Source organism: Choloepus didactylus, chromosome 4 (genome assembly GCF_015220235.1).
Source record: "Choloepus didactylus isolate mChoDid1 chromosome 4, mChoDid1.pri, whole genome shotgun sequence".
NCBI lineage: Eukaryota > Metazoa > Chordata > Mammalia > Pilosa > Megalonychidae > Choloepus > Choloepus didactylus.
The window spans coordinates 168,528,241-168,552,874 of NC_051310.1; the positions used below are offsets into that span (position 1 = coordinate 168,528,241).

At 40.7% G+C, this 24,634-nt stretch overlaps 1 protein-coding gene across 14 annotated transcripts in view; it reads left to right on the forward strand.

Moving 5' to 3' along the window:
• NPAS3 (neuronal PAS domain protein 3) overlaps positions 1 to 24,634 on the forward strand; it is an 891,787-nt gene that overhangs the window by 854,176 nt on the left and 12,977 nt on the right. For all 14 annotated transcript variants that reach the window (XM_037834779.1, XM_037834781.1, XM_037834780.1 and 11 more), the window contains 2 exons: positions 9,092 to 9,285; positions 13,261 to 13,367. In XM_037834779.1, coding sequence (XP_037690707.1) covers positions 9,092 to 9,285; positions 13,261 to 13,367 — 301 coding nt within the window. The remainder of the gene's footprint in view (positions 1 to 9,091; positions 9,286 to 13,260; positions 13,368 to 24,634) is intronic.

Sequence of the window (24,634 nt, forward strand, 5' to 3'; positions counted from 1 at the left end):
AATACTTAGCACTTCCTTTTGATAAAGAAAACATTTCATATTACTAGAACAGATTTATTCTTTAAAGAATGAAGAATCGCTTCTAGATGTATTTTTCAGTAACAGGCTTTCTTTCCTTAAGTACTGACAGAGGGGAGGTTTTTTCAAGGTCTTTGCAATGGGCTTGTTTATAATGAGAAGATATTAGTGGCACACATCTAAGTGCTTATCACTAACAGATTACTGGAAGGAGCATATGGCAGGAAGAGAAATATATATTTGTCCAAGCAATGTGGCTTGTTAACACTCCCACAGTCATCCTAAACTCTCTGGACATGTACTTACAGCATCACACGCATCCGCTTGTATCAGAGAAGAAAAATAAAAGTCAAACAATGATTTCTTCAATATGTGATTGATACATAGTGCTACTTTGGAAAATTTTTTAATAAAAGATGATAGGGTTTCAACTCACAAATCCTTTGCATTCTGCTTCACTGTTGCTGGCATCCTGGCAGTGCTATTTAAGGGATTTATAAAAATATTGGCTTTAGCATTTTTGCATAGATCTTTATGATAAAACAAGAGCAAAGAAAGGAAGCATTAGGCTTGAGCTCTTATATAAAGTTGAGCTCGGAGGCAAAGAATCTTTTGGTTCACAAATCTCTTTTAAAGAATGTCGTGGATTAAAGAGTAGACTAAGATGAACCTTTAGAACACGGGCAGTTTTCCTGTGGCATTGGTCAAAATGTTAGCATTGTTCCAATTCAGATATGACCAATAAAAAACCCTATTAATTCTTAAGGAAAATTGCATTTATCATCTTGCAGCTGTTCTCTGAATCTCCTGCCCCACCGTAGGGTTGCAAGACAGTGAGGGGTAGTGCTACAGGACAATAAAGGCTACTCTATTAAACATTAGCTAAGAATCCTCTAGAGCTTAGTGAGAAACCTGGGCATCTTCACTTGATTCAAATTCTCTGTTTTGTATCTGAGGAAATGCTGCCCTAGCCAGGCTAGACGATTTGTCAAAGTTACCAGAAATGGGACTGAAAGAGTTCTGTTTCCTGATTCAATGCTGTTTCTATGCAACAATATTCCTTTCATTTTAAAGTAACTATGTTTGGTGTGTTGTTGTTGTTGTTGTTTTGGTTTGGTTTTTTTTGTTTTGTTTTTTTTTTTCCCATGGGTCTTGACAATGTTAGTGTCTAGGCTTATATATTTATATTCAAAATCATTTCCCATTCACCTACTTAACTTTACAAAGAAGCCATTCCTGGTTTAGGGGATGTTGCCACAGAGACTGGCTACTAGACAGCAAGCTTTGCATTTGTGTCAGAATGGAATTGTGGGCAAGGGTAAAAGGTGCTTAGAACTTCCAGATATTTTCAAATTTTTAACCAAAGAGCAAGAGAACTTCAATTCAGAGGAAAATAAAAAACAATAACATAAGTAGCTTTAGGCTTCAGGCATTCAAAGGAGGAAAAAAATATGCCTTTGGCACCCTTCTTTTTCTCTGCATTTTCTCCATTGGTAATTCCACTGAATTTCTTGGTTTCAATTATCACCTCGAGCACAAAAAAGGGGGAGGAAGAAAGAAAAGACTTCCAAAACTATACCTTCAACATCTGTCTCTCTTAAGTGTCCAATCCTTATTTCCAACTATCCGCTGGACACCTTTTCCAGGATCTCCCCAGGCTGCTGAAATACAAAATGTCCACAAGGATATCATCTTTGTCCCCACACTGGTCAGCAGTCTGTGCATTCCCAATTACCATTTAGTCTAGCAGCAGCATCACATCATCATTCTATGAGACAAGCTCTAAAATCCTGGTGCTCTCTTTTCCCCACGTCCCATTGCCAAGTACTATGGATTGCACCTGCCATTTTGGCCCCATCTCCCTCTCTCTCTCTTCTGTTGACACTAACTGAGCTATTCCCGGAGCCCTGAACATTCCCTACAGTCTCCCTTGTATATTCTTTCTTTCTCTTTATCTGAAAACCCCTTTCCTCAGTCTATGATCTTACTTATCAACAGCTTATTCTACTGCCCATTCCATGCAGTCTTCCTGATCATTCAGTCAAAAGCATTTTTTTCCTACCTTGAACTCCAAGAGATCTTATTCTACACCTTTTGTATAGATTATACTTGTTACATAATAAAAATTAGTATTTGTTGGACATACACTGTGTATCAGCCATATACCTAGATACTTTATATACATTTTCATTTAATTCTCCCAGCAGTCCCATAAGACCTGTGAAACTTCAAAAATGTATATTGATGCCTGGGTCCAACCCCAGAGACCCATATTTAACTGGTCTTGGGTTAAATATGTCTGGGCATGGGGGCATTTAACGTCTCCTTAGGCAATTCCAATGTACAGCCAAGGTGGCGACCCTCTGGTATAATTCCAAGCCCACTGCCCAGATATTATCAACTAGTTAATATTATCTTTGAAACTTAAAAAAATATGCAGGGCCCCATCCCTATCCTACCAAATTTGAAATTCTGGGGATAGAGCCTGGGAATCCATATTTTAACAAAGTTCATCAGTGATTCTATCACATAACTGTGATTGAAATCCACTTTCTCATCAGACACTGTTATCGTCTCCCACTTAGTATTTTACTATAAATAATTACATATGTCTTCCTTCACCTTATAATCTATAAACTCTTAGAGGACGAGGTTTACATCTGACTCATCTTGTTCTGTTCCCTGAAATCTAGCAAGGTACTTTGCATATAATGTTTTTAAAACTAACGAACCCACATACAGAAACAGAAAACCGTTACCAGAGGCTGGGGTGGTGGAGGGGTGGGAATAAGGAGTTACTGCTTAATCAGTACAGTTGCTCTTTGAGTGATGAAAAAGTTTTGGTATGAATGGTGGTGTCGAAACAACATCATGAATATAATCAGTATCACTGAGTTGTACATAATGAGAGGGGTTAAAATTGGAAATTTTGTTTTGCATACGTTGTCCGGCGCCTCTCCGCCCCGCCTCGAGTCCTCGGTCGGCCGGCGATGGGGACCAGAGAGATAAGGGGAGAGAGGGTGCGGACAACGTCTTACCCGGAGCACTTGTGATCACTCAGGACTCGCGGTGGTAAAGCAGATAAACTTTTAATGGGACTAGGCAATCATCATCTTTACAGGTTCCACCCGGGGCGAGACACCTCGGGGGAGAACAACCTCGATGCGGCCGTCAGGTACGGCTCCTTGTGGGCTGTCTCCCCGAGCTTTGCCCGGGAACTTTCTTATAAACCTTGCGTGTATCCAATGGGCTAACGCCACGCACACAAGCATGATTGGTGAATACAGCGGGTGGTTACATACATAAGCAGGATGTGGGCGCCATCTTGGCACCACTCGATGGGCGGGGGGACTTTGGAGCAGGTTTACAGCGCATGCGCTATGCCCGTCCCGGGAGACGGCTCTCCACATCTCCCCCTTTATTATTTATATCGACCCAGTGTCCCCAGTGATGAGTGTGCTCCCGTGAACCCAGATGGCTCACAATTTGTTCCGGTGCTTTGGGGAGTCTGGACTAGGTCTCAGCCATTTAGCGGCGGAGCCTCTAGCACCGACCAGAATGCTCACCTCATATGGAGACAGGAGAGTCCGTGAGCTGGAAACAACATGACTCTCCCTGCAGTGCTTTGCCTTGCAACTGGGGGACAAAGGCGGGGGCAGGGATAGCATTAACCAGAGTCGGAGGCGTCACTAGGCGTCCCTATGCATTGGCTAGAGTCAAGTCTGGCCACAACTATGACTCTGCCTTAGGGACCTACCTGAGACAAAAATTATGACTGCTGGCGTCGCCCGTTATACCCGGGACATAGCTGCGCGCTTAGCTACAAACCTCGCTCCCGAGTGCCCCGCCCGAGGCGGCCAGGATGGGGTATGGCCATCAGCAAATTGGGCCAAGAGAACCAAGAGGTGACTTGGTCCCACAGATTTTTTAATGGTCGCTGTTGGGGGTATCAAAGGTGGAGGACATAGCCATCATAGTGGTAACACGGTACTGCCGCGCTTGAAACAGGCGTTCTAGCAAAGATTTAACAATGACTAATCCCACCAATGGTCCCACCATCAAGAGACAGTCTCGCCCAGTGTGGAAAGGTCAAAACTAACAGGCTTCAATTCCCTAATGTTCTCAAGTCCCTGAAGGCCGGAGGCTTGGTCCAATGGCCCAGGCCGTATATTCGTTGGCGTTTCTGACAGCTGCTCCCCGGCCTCCCCAGGTGATGCCACGGTTCCCACCAGTCTTTCCGGAACCCACACTGGTTGACGTCCTGGTTCCTGGGGAAAAACACAAACAGAGCCTCCGGCCCAGCCGAGCACCGGGTCAGGGCCTTTCCACTGTGACGTGGAGGGAGCGATATGGCCCTTAACAGTCTCCCATATAAGGACTAGAATCGGGTCCAAACAGACACCCGTTTGGCGCGCTCGGTCTATATCACGACCAAGTTTCATCCAAGAGGGCAGATTAAGGCTGCCAGAACAAGGAAACCAGGGGGCAAAAGTGGCCACATCATCAAGAAATCGCTGGAGAGAACTTCTCTTAATTGAGATACCCCGCTGTTTCAAAAGGGTCTTTAAGGGGGTTAATAGGGGTGAACTCCCAGACTGCCCCATGCTTGCAGTCGGCACTATCTCTTAATCACTCGGAGAGCTCTTCCGAGTCCCCGGGGCTACCTGAACGCCCACGGGCCCTAGTCCTCGCACGAAAAAAGGGGGTGCTTACCTTCTCGCGGTGATCAGTCGCGGAGGTCAAACCACGGATCCCGGGAGCACGTCTCCGTCGGGTCGAGGGGAACGCGAATGAGTTCCCCGTACGGGCCACCACTTGTCCGGTGCCTCTCCGCCCCGCCTCGAGTCCTCGGTCGGCCGGCGATGGGGACCAGAGAGATAAGGGGAGAGAGGGTGCGGACAACGTCTTACCCGGAGCACTTGTGATCACTCAGGACTCGCGGTGGTAAAGCAGATAAACTTTTAATGGGACTAGGCAATCATCATCTTTACAGGTTCCACCCGGGGCGAGACACCTCGGGGGAGAACAACCTCGATGCGGCCGTCAGGTACGGCTCCTTGTGGGCTGTCTCCCCGAGCTTTGCCCGGGAACTTTCTTATAAACCTTGCGTGTATCCAATGGGCTAACGCCACGCACACAAGCATGATTGGTGAATACAGCGGGTGGTTACATACATAAGCAGGATGTGGGCGCCATCTTGGCACCACTCGATGGGCGGGGGGACTTTGGAGCAGGTTTACAGCGCATGCGCTATGCCCGTCCCGGGAGACGGCTCTCCACAATACGTTACCATAAGAAACATTTTTTACAAAATCTAAAGAATCAATAAAATGCCTTTTGATAAGCTTATTTTAAAAACAGAACTCCTTTACACACACTTATTCTCCCTGTGCTAGGTTTTCCGTTGGTTTGTTTTTTATTAGAGAAGTTGTGGGTTTACAAAACAATCAAGTATAAAATACAGGACTTCCATATAACACATCAACACCAACACCTTGCATTGGCATGGAACATTTGTTACAGTTGATGATAGCACATTTTTATAATTGCACTATTAAAGTCCATGGTTTAACTTAGGGTTCACTGTTTATGTAGTGTAGTTCCATGTATCTTTTTTTTTTTTTTAGTTTTTATTGTTACCATATATACAATCTAACCTTTCCCTCTTTTAATCATATTCAGGTATCTGTTTCAGTGCTGTTAACTGCATTCACAATGTTGTGCTACCATCACCACCATCCTTTACCAAAACATTTCCATCATTTCAAATAGAAACCCTGTACTTTTTAAGCCTTAAATTCCCATTCCCTATACCATGTCCCACGGTGATCTATACTCTAGATTCTGACTCTATGAGTTTGCTTATTCTAATAGTTTCAAAACAGTGAGATCATACAATATTTGTCCTTTGGGGCCTAAGCAAGTCTTTTCAGTTCTCTGTGCATCATACCTATGGCTATTACGTGCCAGGACTAGGATTGAGCCCTCTTTCCTCTGCATCTCAGGCCTTAAGAGCAACCACAAAGTGAAAAGCTTTAGCTACTTAGAAGTTTGGATACATGCTGTCAGACATGTTCCTAAAATTTGAATGTAACCTGTCACATGGGGGTAAAACAACCCCATTCGCATTATGAAATGGATTTGGAAAAATATATTAACTTAAATCCAAAAACTAATTATGGGATCTAACAAATATCCCTTCCTTCTTCTCAGTCCCACCCTCCCTCATTCCTAGGTGTACACACAGACAGACAAACATGCCCTTTGGGTTTTAGTGTGGGGTTATTTTTGTTTTGGTTTTTTGTTTTGGTTTGGTTTGGTTTGTTTCTTTTGGGTTTCTTTTTTTTTGGGGGGGGGGGGCAGTGGGAGGTGCTATTTCCCAAAGACTTTTCAGATAACCTGAGATTCTGGTTGTAAGTGGAATGTTTTTAAAGGTTTATATACAGTTTATTAAGGTAGTAAATTGGCATCTGATATAAACTTGTGGCTTTTCATTCAATATGAATATACACATAAAATACATACAGGAATAACAAAAATCAGCGAGAGGATCCTCTCTGTGAATGATGGTTGAAATGACACTCAAACAAGACCTGGAAACCTGGGTTCCAGGCTCCTGGGTGACTTCAGACAGGAAATTAACTTTACAGCACTTCTGCTTCCTCATCTGAAAAACGAGTTGGGTGGGAGGGCGGGGGGTGGGTAGTGGTTCAGATAGATCCTCCCAAGTTTTCTTCCAAATGTGAAACTGTGTAACCCTTTAAGATTATATATCATTTATTGGGCCCCTTAGATCAAGATTAAATTAATAATCAGTCCTTATCATTAGGTAGATATTTTTAAAGACAAATAGAAAACATTATAATGAAATTTGTAGAGTTCTTTATAGTTTGTAAAATGTTCACCTTCATTATGCTATGAAAATTATTTGATTTTCATAGCATAATGGCAGAAGAATCATTATTATCCCCATTTCACAGAAAGGGAAATTGAGAAACAGATTGAGTAACTTGCCCGGAGTAACACAGCCAGAGAATGGCAACTCTAACCCCCTACTGGACTCGACTTTTGATCCTCTTTGGAAGCACAGTAGCTGTAGGCAAAGCTAGAGCTGGGAAGCCAGAACAGTCTGGCATGCTAATCGGCTTCCCCCAGTAGCCTGCCTACCTTCCCAAAGTGTATTCTAGCTCAGTCCCCTTTAAATTGCTCTTGAATAGAATGCCAAGTATGGATTTATTTACCATTTCATTTCTGGATGTATGTTTTCCTGAGCATTTTTAGAGTTATCCTTTTGCAAAAAGCTGAGTGTTCCTGATAAAACAAGACAGATAATGATAAATAAGCCTAGCTGGGAGGAGGACCAGGGACTGTGAACACCCCTCCTGAGAAGTTAATCCCATTTCTTTTAGCTATTTCTATATTAGTTAATGAGGTCTTGCAAAAATGTGTATCTGTGATGGTGTCTTAGCATCCATGCCTCCAGGAACATTTTCAAATATTCATAAAGTAGCTAGTCCGACCAAAGTTTAAAGCAAAAGTGCATTAGGTATGAGTTTAGTCAACCTCCAACATAGGTGGGCAAAACCTCTTCCTGAAATAGCCTAAAGAGTCATTTTCATTGGTGTTTCCAGATCGGCAGCTCTGGGCACAAATGTGAACTGTGACAGGGAAGAGGTATTATTTAGAACAGCCAGGACTCTGAAGCGCAGCCCTGTAAGCTTTGATCCTGCTTCCTGACTGACAGGAGTGTGGCTTGCTTTTAGAAAACTGAATAACTTAAAGGGAAACAAAAATAAAATGGAAATAGAATTACCAGTCCAGCCCTGGGAAAGAGAGCAGGGGCTACATCATATTGTTCCTGGGAGGTAATAAACCCACTTCGGTTCCTGACGGCAAAGAGAGAAAAGCAGAATCTCAAAAGATGATTTGGCACTCGGTAATGCATCGGGAAAAGCAAACCGAATGTGGAAACTCAGCTACTAGTATGAGCTCCCTGGTGCGGTGAATCACAGTGACTATCTACGATCAGGTTTGGAAGGACTCCCTCACTGTTGCAGGGTCCCAGGAACACAGCTAGACACAGCTAGAGTTTCTCTCTTCCTCTGTCTCTCTCATACACACACACACATGTCACATGACTTCCATCATCCGAAGCATAGCCTTTGTACTTTTCACCCATCCATGATTTTGTTTACCCAAAACATTATTTAAAGAAATAGGCACTATGGCTCTTCTTTTTATGCACAGTTTATAAGCAAAGAGGCTTTTTCAAAAAGCATGTTTGCAAAAATAATACAATTTAAGGGATGATGAGATTTTGTTTGGTTCTGGATGACCTGGACCACATGGTATCCTTTAACAAAGAGACCAAAAATTACAGCCCAGTCTTCTCCCTCCTGGTTCTGAGTAAGCAACTCTGAGCTGCCACCAAATGATGCCAGTCTTAGTGGGTCTACTTCAATGTGGGCTCAAGAAACAAATCATAGATCAAAGATCTCTGACCATCAACCCAATAAAGCATAGCAACAAATCATGGTATTACTGGCAACTCACTGTTGCCTAACGTAATATCTGTGCTCCAAAGACCGCATCTGTGTCATGACCACTGTGCACTCTATTTGTTGGAGTTTTGGGCCTTTTGCAATATCAACCCCCAAATGAAGGAAAGCTCTGAGCCACACCCCTGAAAGGAGATGTCTCTCTTCAGTACCAGCTTACAGAGAGATGAACATCTTCCATTAACAAGGACTAATACTGCAAATGTTTCCTTTTGCAGCTTAGTGCTCAAGTTAGTCATTTTATCTGGTTATGAACTTCCCTTAAATATAAAAGTTTAAAAGTCTGGAAAAATAGCAATAGCCCAGTAATTAATGCTGCCTTGAGAAATGCTCAGAGTTTATTATTATTTATTTTTCTCTTGCTGGGAGGACACTGAGGATACATTGACAGCCACTATGACTACTGAAGATACAAGCTAATGTTGGTTGCTCCAGAACCATCGTGCATATCTCAAAACACATACTGTTCCATCAAGGATGTAAATTTGACTTGTGTTATTCATGTTCTTTTACAGGTGATTCACATAACAGGCCGGCTCCGCCTGAGAGTGTCGCTGTCCCACGGGAGGACTGTCCCCAGCCAAATCATGGGTCTCGTGGTTGTGGCCCATGCCTTGCCTCCCCCTACGATCAATGAAGTCAGAATCGACTGCCATATGTTCGTCACTCGAGTAAATATGGACCTCAATATCATTTACTGTGAAAATAGGTACTTTGTTTTCGTTTACATTTGCCCTGTTGCACATTGGTGAGGTTGTGTTTTCAATAGTCTGAAGGATTTGACTCTCCCAATGAGGCTCATTATGAATCCTAATGTTGTTTTTTAATAACTGCTTGGACTTGCACCAAACATGCTTTTTACTCAGAATTTACACTGCTGCCCTGATTTACATTAGGGACAACAATCTAATGAATTGGGACACCCAGACATCCATATGCTATAACAGAGGCCAATTTTGGCTGCAAACCCAAGGAGAGAGCAGGGCTGAGACCTTCTTGGCAAAGTGATGCAGTACAAGGTGTCCCCTGATGCCTGAGCTGGACCCACTTCCTGACTAATGCAAGGGCCCAGCCTTGTGGCACTCAACGTTCACAGAGGCATTAAGCACACAGAGAACAAGTGAGAATTTAAAGCCCCTGGAGGAAAAAGGATGAAAAAGAAATTTGCAAAACTATTAAGTGAAACATTGTAATCCTGAGGAGTTCACTCTTATAAATTTTAAAAAGATGACTCATCGTAAAAATGAGTTGGCACTTCTTCCTCAAGACTGAACTTTTATAAAAGGACTTTTTAGCCTCTGGTTAAGAAGTTCACTTTTTCCATTAAGCTCAAGGCAAGGGACAAGGAAATGGGACAGTGCCCTGTCACACCTTTCACCTCGAAGTCACCAGCCCATCATCAGGCTGATTTAAAGAAGAAAAAAATCATGGGGATGTGGGAAGAGAGGGTGATAGGAGCTACACGTGTTGGTTTGGGGAAGCAAGCTTTGGTGATGCCATCCATCCCCTAGTGCTCCAGAGAGAATTACTGAATCAATTTGGGGAGGATGCTTCTGTGGCACAGGTTGTCATCAGGCACGAAGGCAGTGTATGTACACTGAGCCCTGTGAGTGCCTTAAGAGGGGAAATGAAAGAGAAGAATGGTCAAGTGACTTGGGGGATTGACCTCTCCAAGGCCTAGCCAAGAGGAAGACAGTCCCTGCATTCAGTCCATTGGGAAGAGCTGTCGAGTTCAAGTTAGTTAGAAACTGCCTACCGTTTCCTCTCAGGATTTCATTCAGAGGAAAGAATTTACCAGTGGGAAAAGAGAGCCACCTGAGCTATTAGCTTTTAGTGAGGTGGAAGATTCTATGAGCCTGTCACCATTATCTGATAAGTAACTCAAAATCTGCTTTTAAGTTTTATTGGCTTTTATTAAAATTTTTATCATGACTGTATACTTGCCTATGTCAGCAGGTACTCTGGAATGGCCACAGAGTACCAGGAAAGACTAGTTAGCCAGCATGATTAGCTGGGGTTGGTAAGTAACAATAAAGATAGATAATATTTACTGAGCATTTACTATGAGTTCAGCAATGTGCTGAGCGTGTTACATGCGCCATCTCATTTAAGCTTCATGACAGTTCTATGAGGTAGGTGCTGCTACTGTCTCCATCATCCTCAGGCATCTTCAGCTTAGGGGAAAAGGTTAAGTGATTCCCTTGAGGCTGAGATTCAAAAAAAGCCCTTGCTTTTAGCAACATCCGTGCAATCTCCCTGGATTCCTTGTCTTTTATTTTGCTTCAGATGTCAGGATGACCATCCAGGGGCCTGTCAGAATAACCTCTGAGAGGGAACTTTCATGCATATGAGCCCAAGAAAGGATATGATTACAGCCCCCAGGGCAGTTTATTCTCTGATGAAAAATGTAGAATGCTGGAGAAGGAGATCCAACCCAGAGATGCAGATATAAGAGTCAAAGAGTGAACTATGGCGTTGCTTCTTTGAAAATGTAGTTTCTAATATTTGGAAACACATGAATTTTCAAAGGTCAGGAAAGGTCAACTCCCTTAATTTAGATCTACCACCTCCTCCCTCCAAAAACAGAGGCCTCATTTCATTTACCTAACTCCCAATGATAGTCCTATCCCAAAACCATCCTTTCATTTTCATTTCTGTGATCACAGATTGATTAATTCTTTTGACAACCTCCATGGACCTGAGTGCCTTACAGTGCCACTCTAGTAATTGAGATTATTTTCTGTAACCTGCTTTTAGCTTTTTCCTTCCCATTAAAAAAAAGAATGCTTTCCACAACCCCTTGTTAGCCAATACAATACAACATTATTTCCCAACCGAAGATGATAGTAATTATGGAAAAGACCTGTATTAAAGGTAACTGCATATTTGATCCAAGGGAAAAGCATATCCTGTGCCAGGCTGCATGCTAAGTTAATTTCGTTTCATCCATTAATCCCCTCCCTAGCCCCTTAAATTGTTTTACAGATGAGGAAACTGAGACTCAGAGTAAAGGGTGTTATCAGGATTCTGACCCCGTTATTACAAGATATAGGACTTAGGGTAGTGCAGGTCATCAGACAGGTCTTCAGAGGTGACTGGACACTGAGCCTGCCATGGTCACCTTGGTAGCAGGCTCTAGGTCATAGAGGGGCTTCAGGAAACCATTTTAAAGGATTTAATTCAAAAATAAATAAATAATTAAAAGAAACATCTTCCCTGAAGAATGGAATGGCTTTTTCCCAGGGTTTATTATTTAATTAGGGAATCGTTAACTAAAAACTAAAGCTCCTCCTTGACTCTGCAGACCATTCTTTTCCTCTGGCATTCCCTAGGACAGCCTCGGGCAAAGCAGACATCTGACGCTTTCAGAGGAGCTGGCAAATTTCAGAAACACCAGTGAGGGTCTTTTAATGACATCCTTGTGCCCTCATTTGCAGAGAGGAGGTGTGAACTGTGCTTGGAAAACAGCTAATGGCTCTAGGAAAACACCCAACTAATCTTTTGTATGGGAGAACCATGGAATCCTTAGAAAACACTCATTTTTATTTCCCCAATTAGTCTTATCATTCCAAGAATTCTAATTTTGCCAAAAATATTCTGCCAAAAACTAATTAAGTTACTAGACATTGAGAAAATCACTCACTGCATAGTTTATTTTAATTATGTATTCCATCTTTCTTTGTTTTTGTTTCTTATTCCCCTGCCTTGGGAGCCAGGCTAAACTCCCCAAGAATGATCTCACATGTGCCTTAAGTGTCATTTCTAAATATTCACTTCATATTTGAATAGATCATAAATCATAAAAATCACAGGGACAATAAAGGGAATAAATTCAGCAAAAAGATATTCTGTTTTGGACTGACCAAGATGAATCTGTACTTGGGGCAGAGTGGAGAATAATAAGCATTTTGACATGTCTCTGTATATCAGGCATGATTCTCCCAACATGTTTTCCGATTTTTGTTCTATTTTTCTGTGCTCCAGCCTGAGGACATTGACGTCTGGACAATCAATGACAGAGGCTTACACACACATATTGTCAAGCACAAGCCTGGAAGAGCTGCTAAAACAGTTTAAAAGTTTCTGTGTGGAATCCACCACAAAGACTTGTTAAAAGGGCCAGCAGTGAAAGCTGAGATCCCAAATGACTAAGACTAAAAAAAGATAATACCCCCAGGCATCTGTATGTCTCAGCATTTAAATTATATCCCTTGAAATGCCAATTTGGACTTGGTGCCAAGAAGCAGTTGAAGCTCTTTTTCATGGAAATACCCAATAGAAGACCAATCTGTTTAAATGAAAGGTGTCTGTAATCATTTGGTATAAACATAAAACGTTTTTATTTTATTATGTAACCTTGAATTATCTTGGTCTCTAATGAGGATCTTGCATTGTTACCGATTCTCCATAATTTCACGGAATTATGTTGTCTAAATGTGTAGTCTAATGCCAAAAAAGGAAAGCAAAACCTAATTACTTAAACACAATTGCTTGATCTAGCATATTTCCTACTTTTTAGAAAGTCTGTTATATGTTAAAGAAATAATCTTTTCTATAAAGGATTTCCCCTCAAAGCACCACTTCCTCCCAGTTGCCCTGGTATAATGAAAATGTGTCAGTAGATTTTAACAGTGTCTCTATATTTTTCCTTCCTGAATCCCAGCCTGTTTTCTTCTCTTTGTAGGATTAGTGATTATATGGATCTGACCCCTGTAGACATTGTAGGGAAGAGATGCTACCACTTCATCCATGCCGAAGACGTCGAGGGCATCAGGCATAGCCATTTGGACTGTAAGTACCTCCTGTGTAGGGCAATAACCTGGTCTGTGGGTCTCTCTCAGATACTTGTTTGGCTTTAGTGCTGATTTTTCTCTTCATCTCTCCTGTGTACATTTGAAATGACTGTCAGCACGCAGTTAGAAAAAGTGAGACATAAATCTCTTCGACCTGTTTTCGAGTTAGGTTGAAAGGTGGCCGTTAGACCTGAGAAACTGCTGCATTTTTAGGGGCTCACCCAGAATTCCATGGCTTCTTACGCTGTCTCACCCATGGAGTAGTGGGGGGCCTTTGTCTTAAGTGCTTTCTTGACCCTTTCATTTCCTAGAGAGCAACTTCAACTCTGAAATTTGGGGTCTCAGTTTTAAAATATACATGAGTTAAAAACAAGTTCAAATAGGCCAGAGCCTTATAAAAATTCCTATTTGACTAGCCCCAAAACTGGGGAGAGAGTGAAACCCAGGTGGCAGGGGCAGACAGCACCTCATGTGGAAGTCGCCACAGCCCTTCCTTAGTCACAGCAGCTCTTAAAGGCAGTGTATTTTCCCTGTGTTTCTGGAGAGTTGATTCAGAGGAACAGGTTACCTCCATCCCCTGACTCCTGGGAGAAACTAATGTCAGCTCTTTGAGTCTGGTTCCCAGCTTCTGCACCACAGACTAAACTCCAAGGCACTTCTGCTGCAGGTAAGCAAGGCAAAAACAGCAGTGTTCTGCCTGGGTGCAAGCAAAAACTTGCACACCAGTGTCCTAATGCAGTTTTCCCTCATCAGAGTCAACAAGACTGTTTACACTGTGCAGGTTAGGGGTCTGAAAATCCTATAAAGGCATGAGGCACTCATCTGGTGGACTGCTTAGGAAGGGGGTACACCTTTCCAACCAGTGATCCTTTTATGACCATTCAGTAGACTCTTTCTGAAAGATAAAGGCTCTACTAGCTACAAATACATGCAAGGTGCCACAAATCTGATGGTACAGCTTAAAATTGGGGCTTTTATGTAGTAAAATTCAGTCAGGTGACTTTTGTGTTTATTTCCTCTCCCCTTTCTGATCATGGTCTGGGAGAGCTGTTTCAAATCTTTCTAGTCCTTTGCAGTTGTTTGTCATTTCAAACTCAGATTTTTAAATGCATAACAAAGAAATAGTGAATGTCTCAAAATGTGGGTGCATTAGCAATACTGACATGGGACCAAGTTCAGTATCGAGTTGTGTGTGTATGTGGTCTCTGGGAAGAGTCTGCCTGTAAGGCTGCTGTCCGGCAGAATCCATTGCCAGCACTGAGCGAGCGCCGGATACTGTACACCAGGGATTTAGGGGACACACTTGTTGCTAAGAATGAATGGGTATCATGTATCACAGAAGCAGATGGCTCTTCAATTAGGAAAAAAATGATGTTGTTTCCTAAAAAGAAACATCAGGTTTTTTGTAGTTGGGGAATCAGAGAAAATGGAGAAAAGTCAAGACCTCTGGAGGAAGTCATGGATATATTTTTGGACCAATACAGTCCAGAGATCCACACATTTTAAAAAAATGACCATATTGTCTGTCGGACACTCTCAGAAACCATGTGTTGTTTGGGCGGAGGGGATGAACTTTTATTTTAGAATCATAATTGAGGTCTAAATTCAGAAACCTAACACTGCCTAGAAGAAAAAATGAAAAGCTTTGTCATCCTCAGCTATTATTTAGAAATCGTCATGCTATCTCTCAGGGATTTGATTTACAGCTCGAAGAAACACTATTCCTCGGTAACAGTGAGCAAGGGCAGTTCATTTCTTCCTATAAAGCAAAGGTCTCCAACAAAAATGCTTGATACCATTCTTTCCGATCTACTTTTATCTCATTTCCAATAGCCAGAATAATTTGAGAGTGCTGAAAATAAACTACTCTGCCGTTCACTATTGTGCTATTCTCCTAATTTGCCTGGTATCTTGCCAACTAATAAACAAAGAAGGTATGCTTTCAAATTCTGTGATATTTTTCATTACTTCATATTGACTTACTGGCTGTTGCTTCATGATTTAGCCTACTAACAGTGATTGAGTTCACTCTTTTAACTCATACATATGACTTCTAATTTTGAGTTCTTTTAATAACCTTAAACACATGAAAAACAAATAGAATGAGCTGATAATTCTGCACCGCAAAATACACTTCACATATTTAGCTATCATGCTGTGGAATAACTCCACAATGTCAAGTAGCACACAATTAGTAAAACTGTAGGGGAAGGAAAAGAAGTGTTTTGATCCTGAGGAATTTTGATCATAATCAGATTGAAATTTCAACGTTCTTGTAGTGCTTAATATCTTCAATCACACACAAAAAAATCAAACTGATTCCAGTGTCAGGTTTTGCATTCTGTGACTGAAATAAAATGCTAAAATATACAAATGTATCTTGCTTTGTACAACAAACATTAACATCATTATAAAGTAAGATTGAGTCTAAAATTGTGTGATGGAATGTCTGATGTTTACCTAATTCTCAAACCAAAGCCAGCCAGTAACAAAATGACAGAGCATGTAATAAGCTTTGGTTGTGTAAACAATGGAAGAAAAGGCAAAAAGCCAGCACAGTGTCTTCCTTGTCCAAAGCCCTAGGCTATTACTGAAGGTTACCTCAACTGTGCTTTCTTGGCAGGAGAAGGTTGTGGTGACATAGAATCAGTTCAAGAATAAGACAGAATTCTAAAACAAAGGGATGGTTAAAAAATAAACCACATTAACTATTTAGCTTTTCTTCCTAGAGCTATTGGCACAATTCCTGTTTCTGCCATAAAGGACAGATCTTTGTCATCTGATAATATTTGATATTTTCATATATGTCTTATATTCCAGTTTAGAGATAAACCTTTTAAAAGAGACTCAATAGTCTTTGAGAATTAAAAATGCTACCTTTATCACTTATATCTGTTTTCCTAGAATAGATACCTATAAATCTATAAATGAACTTTCTCTAGAATAAGAAAAGTAAAGGAGAATCTCAACTGCACCAAGATTTGATAACTCCAATAAATTGAACCAGGAAACTTGGGCCACTGACTCTCCCACTAGGGTAAGATGAGATGCCCTTTCTTTACTGTATTTCAACATAAATAATCATGGAGAATCACACTATCTATACCAACATGATCGGTTAGTGAAATTATTCTGGGATTCCAAAACCAAGGAAGTTTAGGAGTCCTTTCTTTCACACTGTGACCTTTGTGATTTCCTTCTCTTTAAGCCACCTCACTGGAGTCATTGACTCCAATTTCATTGATTCTTCAGGCCAAACTGACCAAATCAACATTTCAACATTTGAATTTTAAGCCATTCATGTCAGTCATTATTCAAGCATCTTTGCCTTCTATCACCCTCCAGTTCTCCACTGCTCAGGAGGTATTGACCTTGAGATGATCAGTCATGTCTCCCCACAGAGGGAACTCCAAGTACCTAGAAAGCCTTGGTCACTCTTGATGGGAGAGGGTTCAGTACAATCACCTACCACTCCTCCTCTGCCTGTAGCCAGAAAAACAGAAAGGCAAACCAAAAATGCTAAACCAGACAGAACATGCTTTGCACTTCTCTTTATTCCCATTTAATCCAGCCTTTTTCTTATAGAAGGAGCTGAATTTTTCTTGAGATAATCCCAAAAATTCTTCCTAGTTCAAATAGGTAACAACTTTGTAAAATCTGGAAAGAGTGGCCTGAGGGAAAACTTTCTTTCTTTATAATGGTGTAGTCCACCAGCCTGTCCCAAGGCTTTTCAGTCTATGGGGTTTTAGAGAAAAGGAGCCAGAGGGTATAGATGGGATGGTAAATTTTTCTTCCTAGAACATTGCCCAGGACTTGGACACTCTGGAAGTTATTTCAGAGAGAGAGAAGGACTTCCAGATAGTCCACAGGGTCATGTGGGTTTAAAAAGCATAGCCTACCTAACACGTTTGGGAGGTGTTTTTTTAAAAAAATACAGTAGCCTGTTTATTTTCTTAATCACAAACTTCTATTCTTCCTAACAAAACTAATACACAGCTACCTGGCATAATGCCTTCCATGCTGTTTTACATCAATAACCCCTACACTTCCCTCCTGAAGGCGCCTCATCACCAAATGCAAGCCGACTGCTTAATGCAGGACTAATTAGTATATCCCCTTCCAGTCTGCAAGCCTTCCATTGTAATTCTTCCCTAGCTCATTTTTTTTCCACAACTGAGCATCAATCAAAGTAAGTGCCCTGCCTGCCTAGGCAACACAAGATGTCCTCCATGCATTTGTCATCTGCCACACAAACAAAGAGGGAATTTAATTGTTGATTTGGGTATACGCAGCCATTGCTCACAGTAAAGGAAACTGCAAGCAATGGGAGAAGGGAAGGCATCAAGTGTGATGGGGGGGGAGGGGTGGGAGGCAAATGCAGATAGCACAGGTTAGTCTTCTTTCTTTATCTTAGCCTTTCTTCAGGGGTAGATCTTCAGGGATTTAGTGGCAACTGGTCACTGGTTGGACTTTTTCCCAAAGCAAATGAGTTTTTCCACTTCTTCCATGGGAATAAGAAAATCCCCATGAAAGAATGCACATAATAGCCACCAAACCTGCCTTTCTTCTGAAGCCAAGTCAGCCTACATCATGTGCCTATCCATTAACTAAAAAACTTTCACATGGATCCAAGGTTTTTACATAGGAGTGAATTATTTTATTTATTTATTTATTTATTTATTTATTTATTTATTTATTTATTTTGGCATATTCTGATTTTGGCTTTGCAAGTCCAAGTGCAGGCAAGCACAGAGGAGAGAGACCATCAAGAGGACCTAACTACCAGCTGAATGTGCCTGCACCACTTGCTACCCAAAGGCAGTCCTTGCACCAGAAGTACTGGCTCCCTGGGGAGCTTGTAGCAATGAGGACTCTCAGGCCTGCTGCCCCAGACCCACTAATCAAAATCTGCAGTTAGCAAGATCCCCAGCTGACTTGTATTCACGTTAAAGTTTGGGAAGTAACTATACTCTCATTTAGAAAACATTATTTTATGTAGAATAAATAGTAAATACACAGTGATGAACCATTTTAAAGCTTTTCTTTTTCTCTCCAATTGGCTATTTTTATTAACAATAGTAAAATATGAGTGGCAAGTTGGCTCTAAGGGTATCTCAATTAGTATTCAAACTAACTGAGTATATGATTACTTGATAAAGAGGTGGACTTGTTTTATAAAGATTTAAAGTTTTGAATACCAAAGGAGAAATGACAGTACAAATAAGCAAAAGGGGGTCTTTGATATCCCCCTCCCCAAGATTATTGTTTTCTTGTGGACTTGATTGCATGTGTGAATAGGGGCAGAAATATTTTCCCTGTTCAAATTCACCTAATATTTGTGAGTACATACTATATACAAAGCCTTGTGTTATTGCTAGGAGATTTCAAAAATAACTAAGATATGATCTCTACCTTCAAGGAGGCTTGCAGATAGTGGAGAAGACAGCATGAGTAGAGCCAATTCTGAAATGGCAGCATAAAAGGAGAACTAGTAAGATGTATAAACAAAGCTCAGAAAGCCCAGATGTGGGGGCACCAAGGAGAGGATGGAGAAGTCCCAGAACAGGCACATTTTCCCTGGACTTTGAAAGAGGATGGGAAGACGCCAAGATGGCAAGAGATAGAGAGGACATTCCAGGCTTAAAAGAACCTACAGAAGGACACAGAATACAAGAATACATGATCTTTTCTCTCTCCCAAGAGAGTAAGCCAGAACTTTGATTTGACTGATACATTCTAATACAATTCTAACATGGATTCTTGGACTTTTCCTTATTAGTATTTAAATTCATATCTACTTTTATTATAGTATAAAATAATAACTGATATTTGAGAGAAAATAATCCATTGCCTTTATAAGGAATAATTAGAAAAAAATCATCCCTTTTAACCTAACAGCCCCCAGATCAATTCCATAAATTCTTATAAAGGCATCTTGTTCTTAATCTTGCATAAAAAAATGCTTTCCTTAAAACATTTATTTAATGATACCTTATATATCTCAAAAAACTCACTTTTTTTTTTACCCAAATGAGTGGTATATAGGATTTAATTTTGTCTAGTATACAATTGTTTTTCCATAAAGGTGGATGTTAATTAAAAAGCAGTTATTTGAATCTCCTTATGAACTTCTACATCCTCTCTGTAGTCCTAGAATTTTTGGTGAGCTATATCAGCTAGAACGCATCTGGCTACAAGTAATAGAAAACCCAAGTAAAAATGACTTATTCCATCTCTGAAATTCTCTTAACTTTCTCTTCATGACCAAAAAACCATTAAGTCCTCAAAAGGCAATGTTCAAAGTTGGGAAAGGGTCAGTTCCTAGTTTGTGTTCATTTTCGAGAGCAAAGAAGACTTTCCCAGAGGCCCCCTAGTTGAGCAAAGCTCCCTTGTTTACAAGGATTCATCAAATGCCCAAGCCTAAGACACACACTGCAAGGGGATGGAATTACCATGACTGGTTTAAACAATCAAGGTTTGTCATCTTGAGACTCGGGAGACCATCAAACATAAAACTGGAAATTACAGTTCTATTATCCAGAAGGAAGTGGCAGAAGAACTGTTGGGTAGGCAATCAATGACTGCTACATGGGAAAATCAGTAATGTTTTCACAACAAACTGCTTGAATTTCTAAAAATCTACAGAACAGGTAAACAAATGGAATTCATCTGGGCTCCTTTAAATAGTCCTGAGTTTATGAGAACACTACTCTTTGTACACCTATATTTCGCCACTTAAACAGATTTCTTTTTAAAGATAGCGAACTTAAAGAAAGACTCTATCCAGAAATGCAGGGTCCACCAGAGACATACAGTAGATATAAGTGCAATGCCCACCTCATCCCTTTTGTCTTTTTTCAGTTCTCTCTACATCCTAATCACCTCAACCTCCCTAATACTCTGTTACACTTAATTCTTAAAGAGATATAAAGAATTCCCACAGCCTTGTTCCTGTGCTTTTATAGATAAGCTTATATACCACTTTTCACAGCAGTTATCACTGCTGGACCTAAAAATTCATTGGTGAAAGTTATCGAACAATCATCTGTCTTTCACTGAATGGCAAGTAGGGATAATTCCTATTTTCAGAGTAAAGAGAACTTTTTCAAAAACCTGCTAGCAATACCTCAAGGCTTCATATCTAGTAAGTACTCACAACTATTAAGAGAAATTGAACAGGGCAGATATTACTGTTCTCATGCACATGCAATTGAGTACACATAGGTCTCATTGTCCAATGTTTCATTATTTTCCAAACCTAAACCAATCACTGGCCAGGGAAATGGAATTACCGTGACTAATTGAGACTAATATACGAGGGCAGGTCCCTGGCAGATTTTGCTCACTGCAGTATAGCCCAGTACCTTGCACGGAGTAGGCACTCAAAAGCTTATTTATTGAATAAATGAATAAATCCACCATTTCCCTCATTTCCTAACCATAAATCTTTCTTAATTCCACACTGAAGAGTTTACTACCTCTCCTTTATATATAAAATACCGCCCCCCACACACACATACCAAAAGAGGGTGTGGGGCTAAGAAATGCTCTGTCCTTAAATATTTTAGCTTGAGAACAGCAGGAATGAATGGTACTGAAACTCCCAGATTGGACTGAAAAACAACTTGAAAAAATCTGAGATCTCAGATGTCACTTTTGCCAACCATTACTTTGATTCTTCTTTTCCTAGAGCACGATACCATCAGTGTTTAAAAGCCTCGGTCTCCAATTCAGTGCATTATCATGAAGAGAAGGAAAATTTATTTTTTAAACTTAACAAATTGACATGTTCTGAATCAATGAAAAGTTTTCTGCATGATTCAATATTAACAGTTAATAAAAATCTATCAATTGGCAGTAGTGGAGGAAAAAACCTCTTATGAGGTTATAAATCACGTACATAGCAATTCAAGCAGGACCTGTCATTAGTGTATTAGGGGGAAAATCCATAGATGATGCATAGTCATTCACAGAACATCCACAAGTCTTCTGTCTTTAAGCTCGTAACTCACATTAAGTATCAAATATCATTAAACTTTACCAGATACTGCCCAGCACACAGATTTACAAAAAAACTAAAAACCAATTTATGGATGCCTGCTATTTAAGACATCTAGCATACTAATTGCAAAATCTATAGGAAAGTCTGCACAGCATCAAAGCCTTGGTTGATCCTATGAGCAGTTCTAAATGAAAAACTGCCTCTACTGCAAGTAAATAAAAGCACATAATAACACAGTTTCTTTCTATAATGCTGTTTCTCCTGTGGGTTTTGAAAATGACCTTCCTGTAAGCATCAAGGACTATAACTTTTTAGATAAAGAAACTTGTTCTTGTTTTAAGTCTATGGCAGGTTCATTCCCCTATAGCCCACAGTTTTCAAAAGCAGAGGAAAAAGTAATCCAGAATTAAAAAAAAAAAAAAAAAATCCTGTTTCCAGAGTGAAGTTCCCTGTCAGCCTGCGTTGGGCCTTAGGTGGAGAAGCAGAGATTAAAGAGTCAGTATTCTTTTTCATGTTTTATCTGCCAGTTTTGTGAATGTAGAAAGAGAACCAGTGGCTACAGCTAAGCACCCAACTGTGGTTTTAAGTAGAAAGTGTGATTCTAGCACAACACCCCTCCCCGCTCCCCCGCTTGCACATGCAAGTGTCTACACACACACTCCACTTTGGTGAATTCAAAAATAATTTTTGAGTGTCTAGCAGAAGGCACCCACTCTCCGTCCTCCGAGCCACTGACGAAGGTACCTCCAGGAGGGGTGAATGGCGCTGCAGATGCCAACCTCATAGCACCATGACGATAATGAAGCTCTTTGTTCAGCTGTGTGAATGTGAAGTGTGAAATCTCTGATGATCTCACCATTTCCTATTTATTCTATACTTACCTGAATACACCAAGAACTGCGCCTTTTTAATGCATATGCAAACTGCTAAAATGTCCTTTTGTGAGACACTTTCCTAAATGACTGCTTTTGATATGTGTTCTTCATTGCCTCTTCAAACTGAATTAGACTGCTTCCTTCTTTTTAAGACACAACTCACTATTTAGAATCTTTGGCTTTGATTTTGTAGAACAGCCCAACAGGAAGAGACCATGTTCCCTTTTTTTCTCCATATTTCTGAAGGCAAACTTGTACTGCTTTGTTTTGATTTACTAACAGAATTATGTTCCTGCCACAGACACTGGCTCCCTTTGTGTCCTTTCAGTCATCAGTCTATTTCTGTGGACAAAGTTTTCCCAAAGAAAACTGAAATCCCTCTGTTGGTAATTGTGCAGAGCCATGGATGTGTGCTTCAGCAAACAAGTTATTCAGATTTGGTAGGAGAAGAGTTGGTCTCTATAAGCAGTAGATTTCTTATGTACCAACCACTAAGCTTAAACCAAGAGACCAGGTAACATTTCAAAAATGAAATTCAATAAAATTTAGCATTCAGTATTTTGGCAGGGAGAGTGGGGGGTGGAATGTGTATTTGATGTAAAGGTCATTTGCTCTAAAATGTAAGCACTCTGTGATTTTTTTTTTTTTCCCCTTTATGCTCAGAATTAGTTTATTAAGACTGCTCTTTGCTACCCTCCTCCTTAAAATAGTTCTCAGTATCACCAGAACCTAATGTAGGTCACCCAAGTCCCTGAGGTTGGAGTCCCTCTCCCCAAGGAGCAGGGAGCAGGGAAAGAGCCAGAATCCAATCTCCCTGCTCCAGTCACAGAGACTGCCTTAGAGATGGCAAGTTTCTGAGCTCCACAAATTGCCCTTCTATTTTTCTGCAGCAGGAAAGTGCCAGGGGTCACTTCAGCTTTGCAGGGATGCAGGCACAGCACGGTCCCCACCTGCCTTGGGGCCACCCTAGAACAGAGGGCCTCTTAGGGGAAGGTAGACCTGAACCAGCCACAAGCTTTTTCCCCTCTCTCCTCCCCAAGCTCCAGGCTGCGGCAAAGGAGCTAGCAGGGAAGGTCCTGGGGGAGGGGAAGCTGGCCATGCCCAGGCAAGGAGAAGGGCAGCCAGAGAGGGCCCAGAAGGATTGCAGTTTTCTTTTGATTAAACTGCATTTGCTGCTCTCTTCAGTGTTACAAGATGGGTGGTGTTTTCACTCTAATAGTTTCTAATTATCAGATGAGCCAAGCTAGGACAGTTCAACCGGGAGAATTTAAGTCTCTTTTTGTCTTCATAGTATTCATCTCACAAATGTGGGGTCATCTCTGCTTTCTGAAGAGGACAGCTTGTAACTCTAAGGCACCATTAGGTTGGAGGGTGGGACGGTGCTGGTGACAGTTTCTTGGTTTCCCTTAGAGCAATTAAGAGCCAAAAGTACTTAGTTATGCACCATACTTCAGAGTACAAAAAAAAAAAATAAATAAGTTCTTAGGTGGTAGCAGAGTCAGTCACAATTACATCTGCGATCACTCAAGTTTGAAAGTGAACCTGTGGGAAATGTCTTTCTCTTCCCTGTATCTTCATCCCCCACCCCATAAAATCTAATAAAATGTCATTTAAATGTTTTGACATACTTAAAAAAATGAATTTCTATTGCAATCATTAGTACAACTTTAAAGACAGAATTCTAGAGAGGCTGTAATGTGATCAGCAACTTCAGGGAGGAAAACACAAGCTGCTTTACCCAAAAATTATGGTGAGCAAAGTAAATTTTGGGATAAACCAAAGAGAAGATATCAGTTTTTATGTTAGAAGTACTGAGATAATATCATGGGTGTTAGATTTAAAATATGATCTTATTTTTCTTCCTCTGCTTCCTTAGCTTTTTGGTTTATGCACATGGTCATCAATTTACTTCTGGGCTCATTGATTGGATGAGTAACTATCTCTTTTCAATGGATGATTAACTATTTCTTAAGGATTTACATATCAAGTAAATTACGTTGTGCTTAGTTTTGTTTCTCACCACAAAAGGGATTTTAAAAAAGAGACTGACACAAACGTTCTCTCATTTCGCTCTACTACCTAAAGCTAAAACTAGAAAATAAAAACAACAGCCACTGGATTAAAGAGAATCAAAAAAGTTTTTTTTTTTTATGTTTTTCAAGTTCTCCAATTTATTACAAACTAAAAATCTCTTTCAAACTGGCACCAAGGTGGCTTTTCTTCTTGAGCTGATTAGGACCTCATGAGTTCAGGAAAAGCTGTGAGATCCTGCCTCTGGTGCAGGGAAAATGATCCAAGTGATTTGCCTGTATGATTTTTCTTTTTCTTTTTTTTTTTTTTTTTTGAAGAAAGACGCTTCATCCCACAGTCCTAAATTTATGTTCTGGA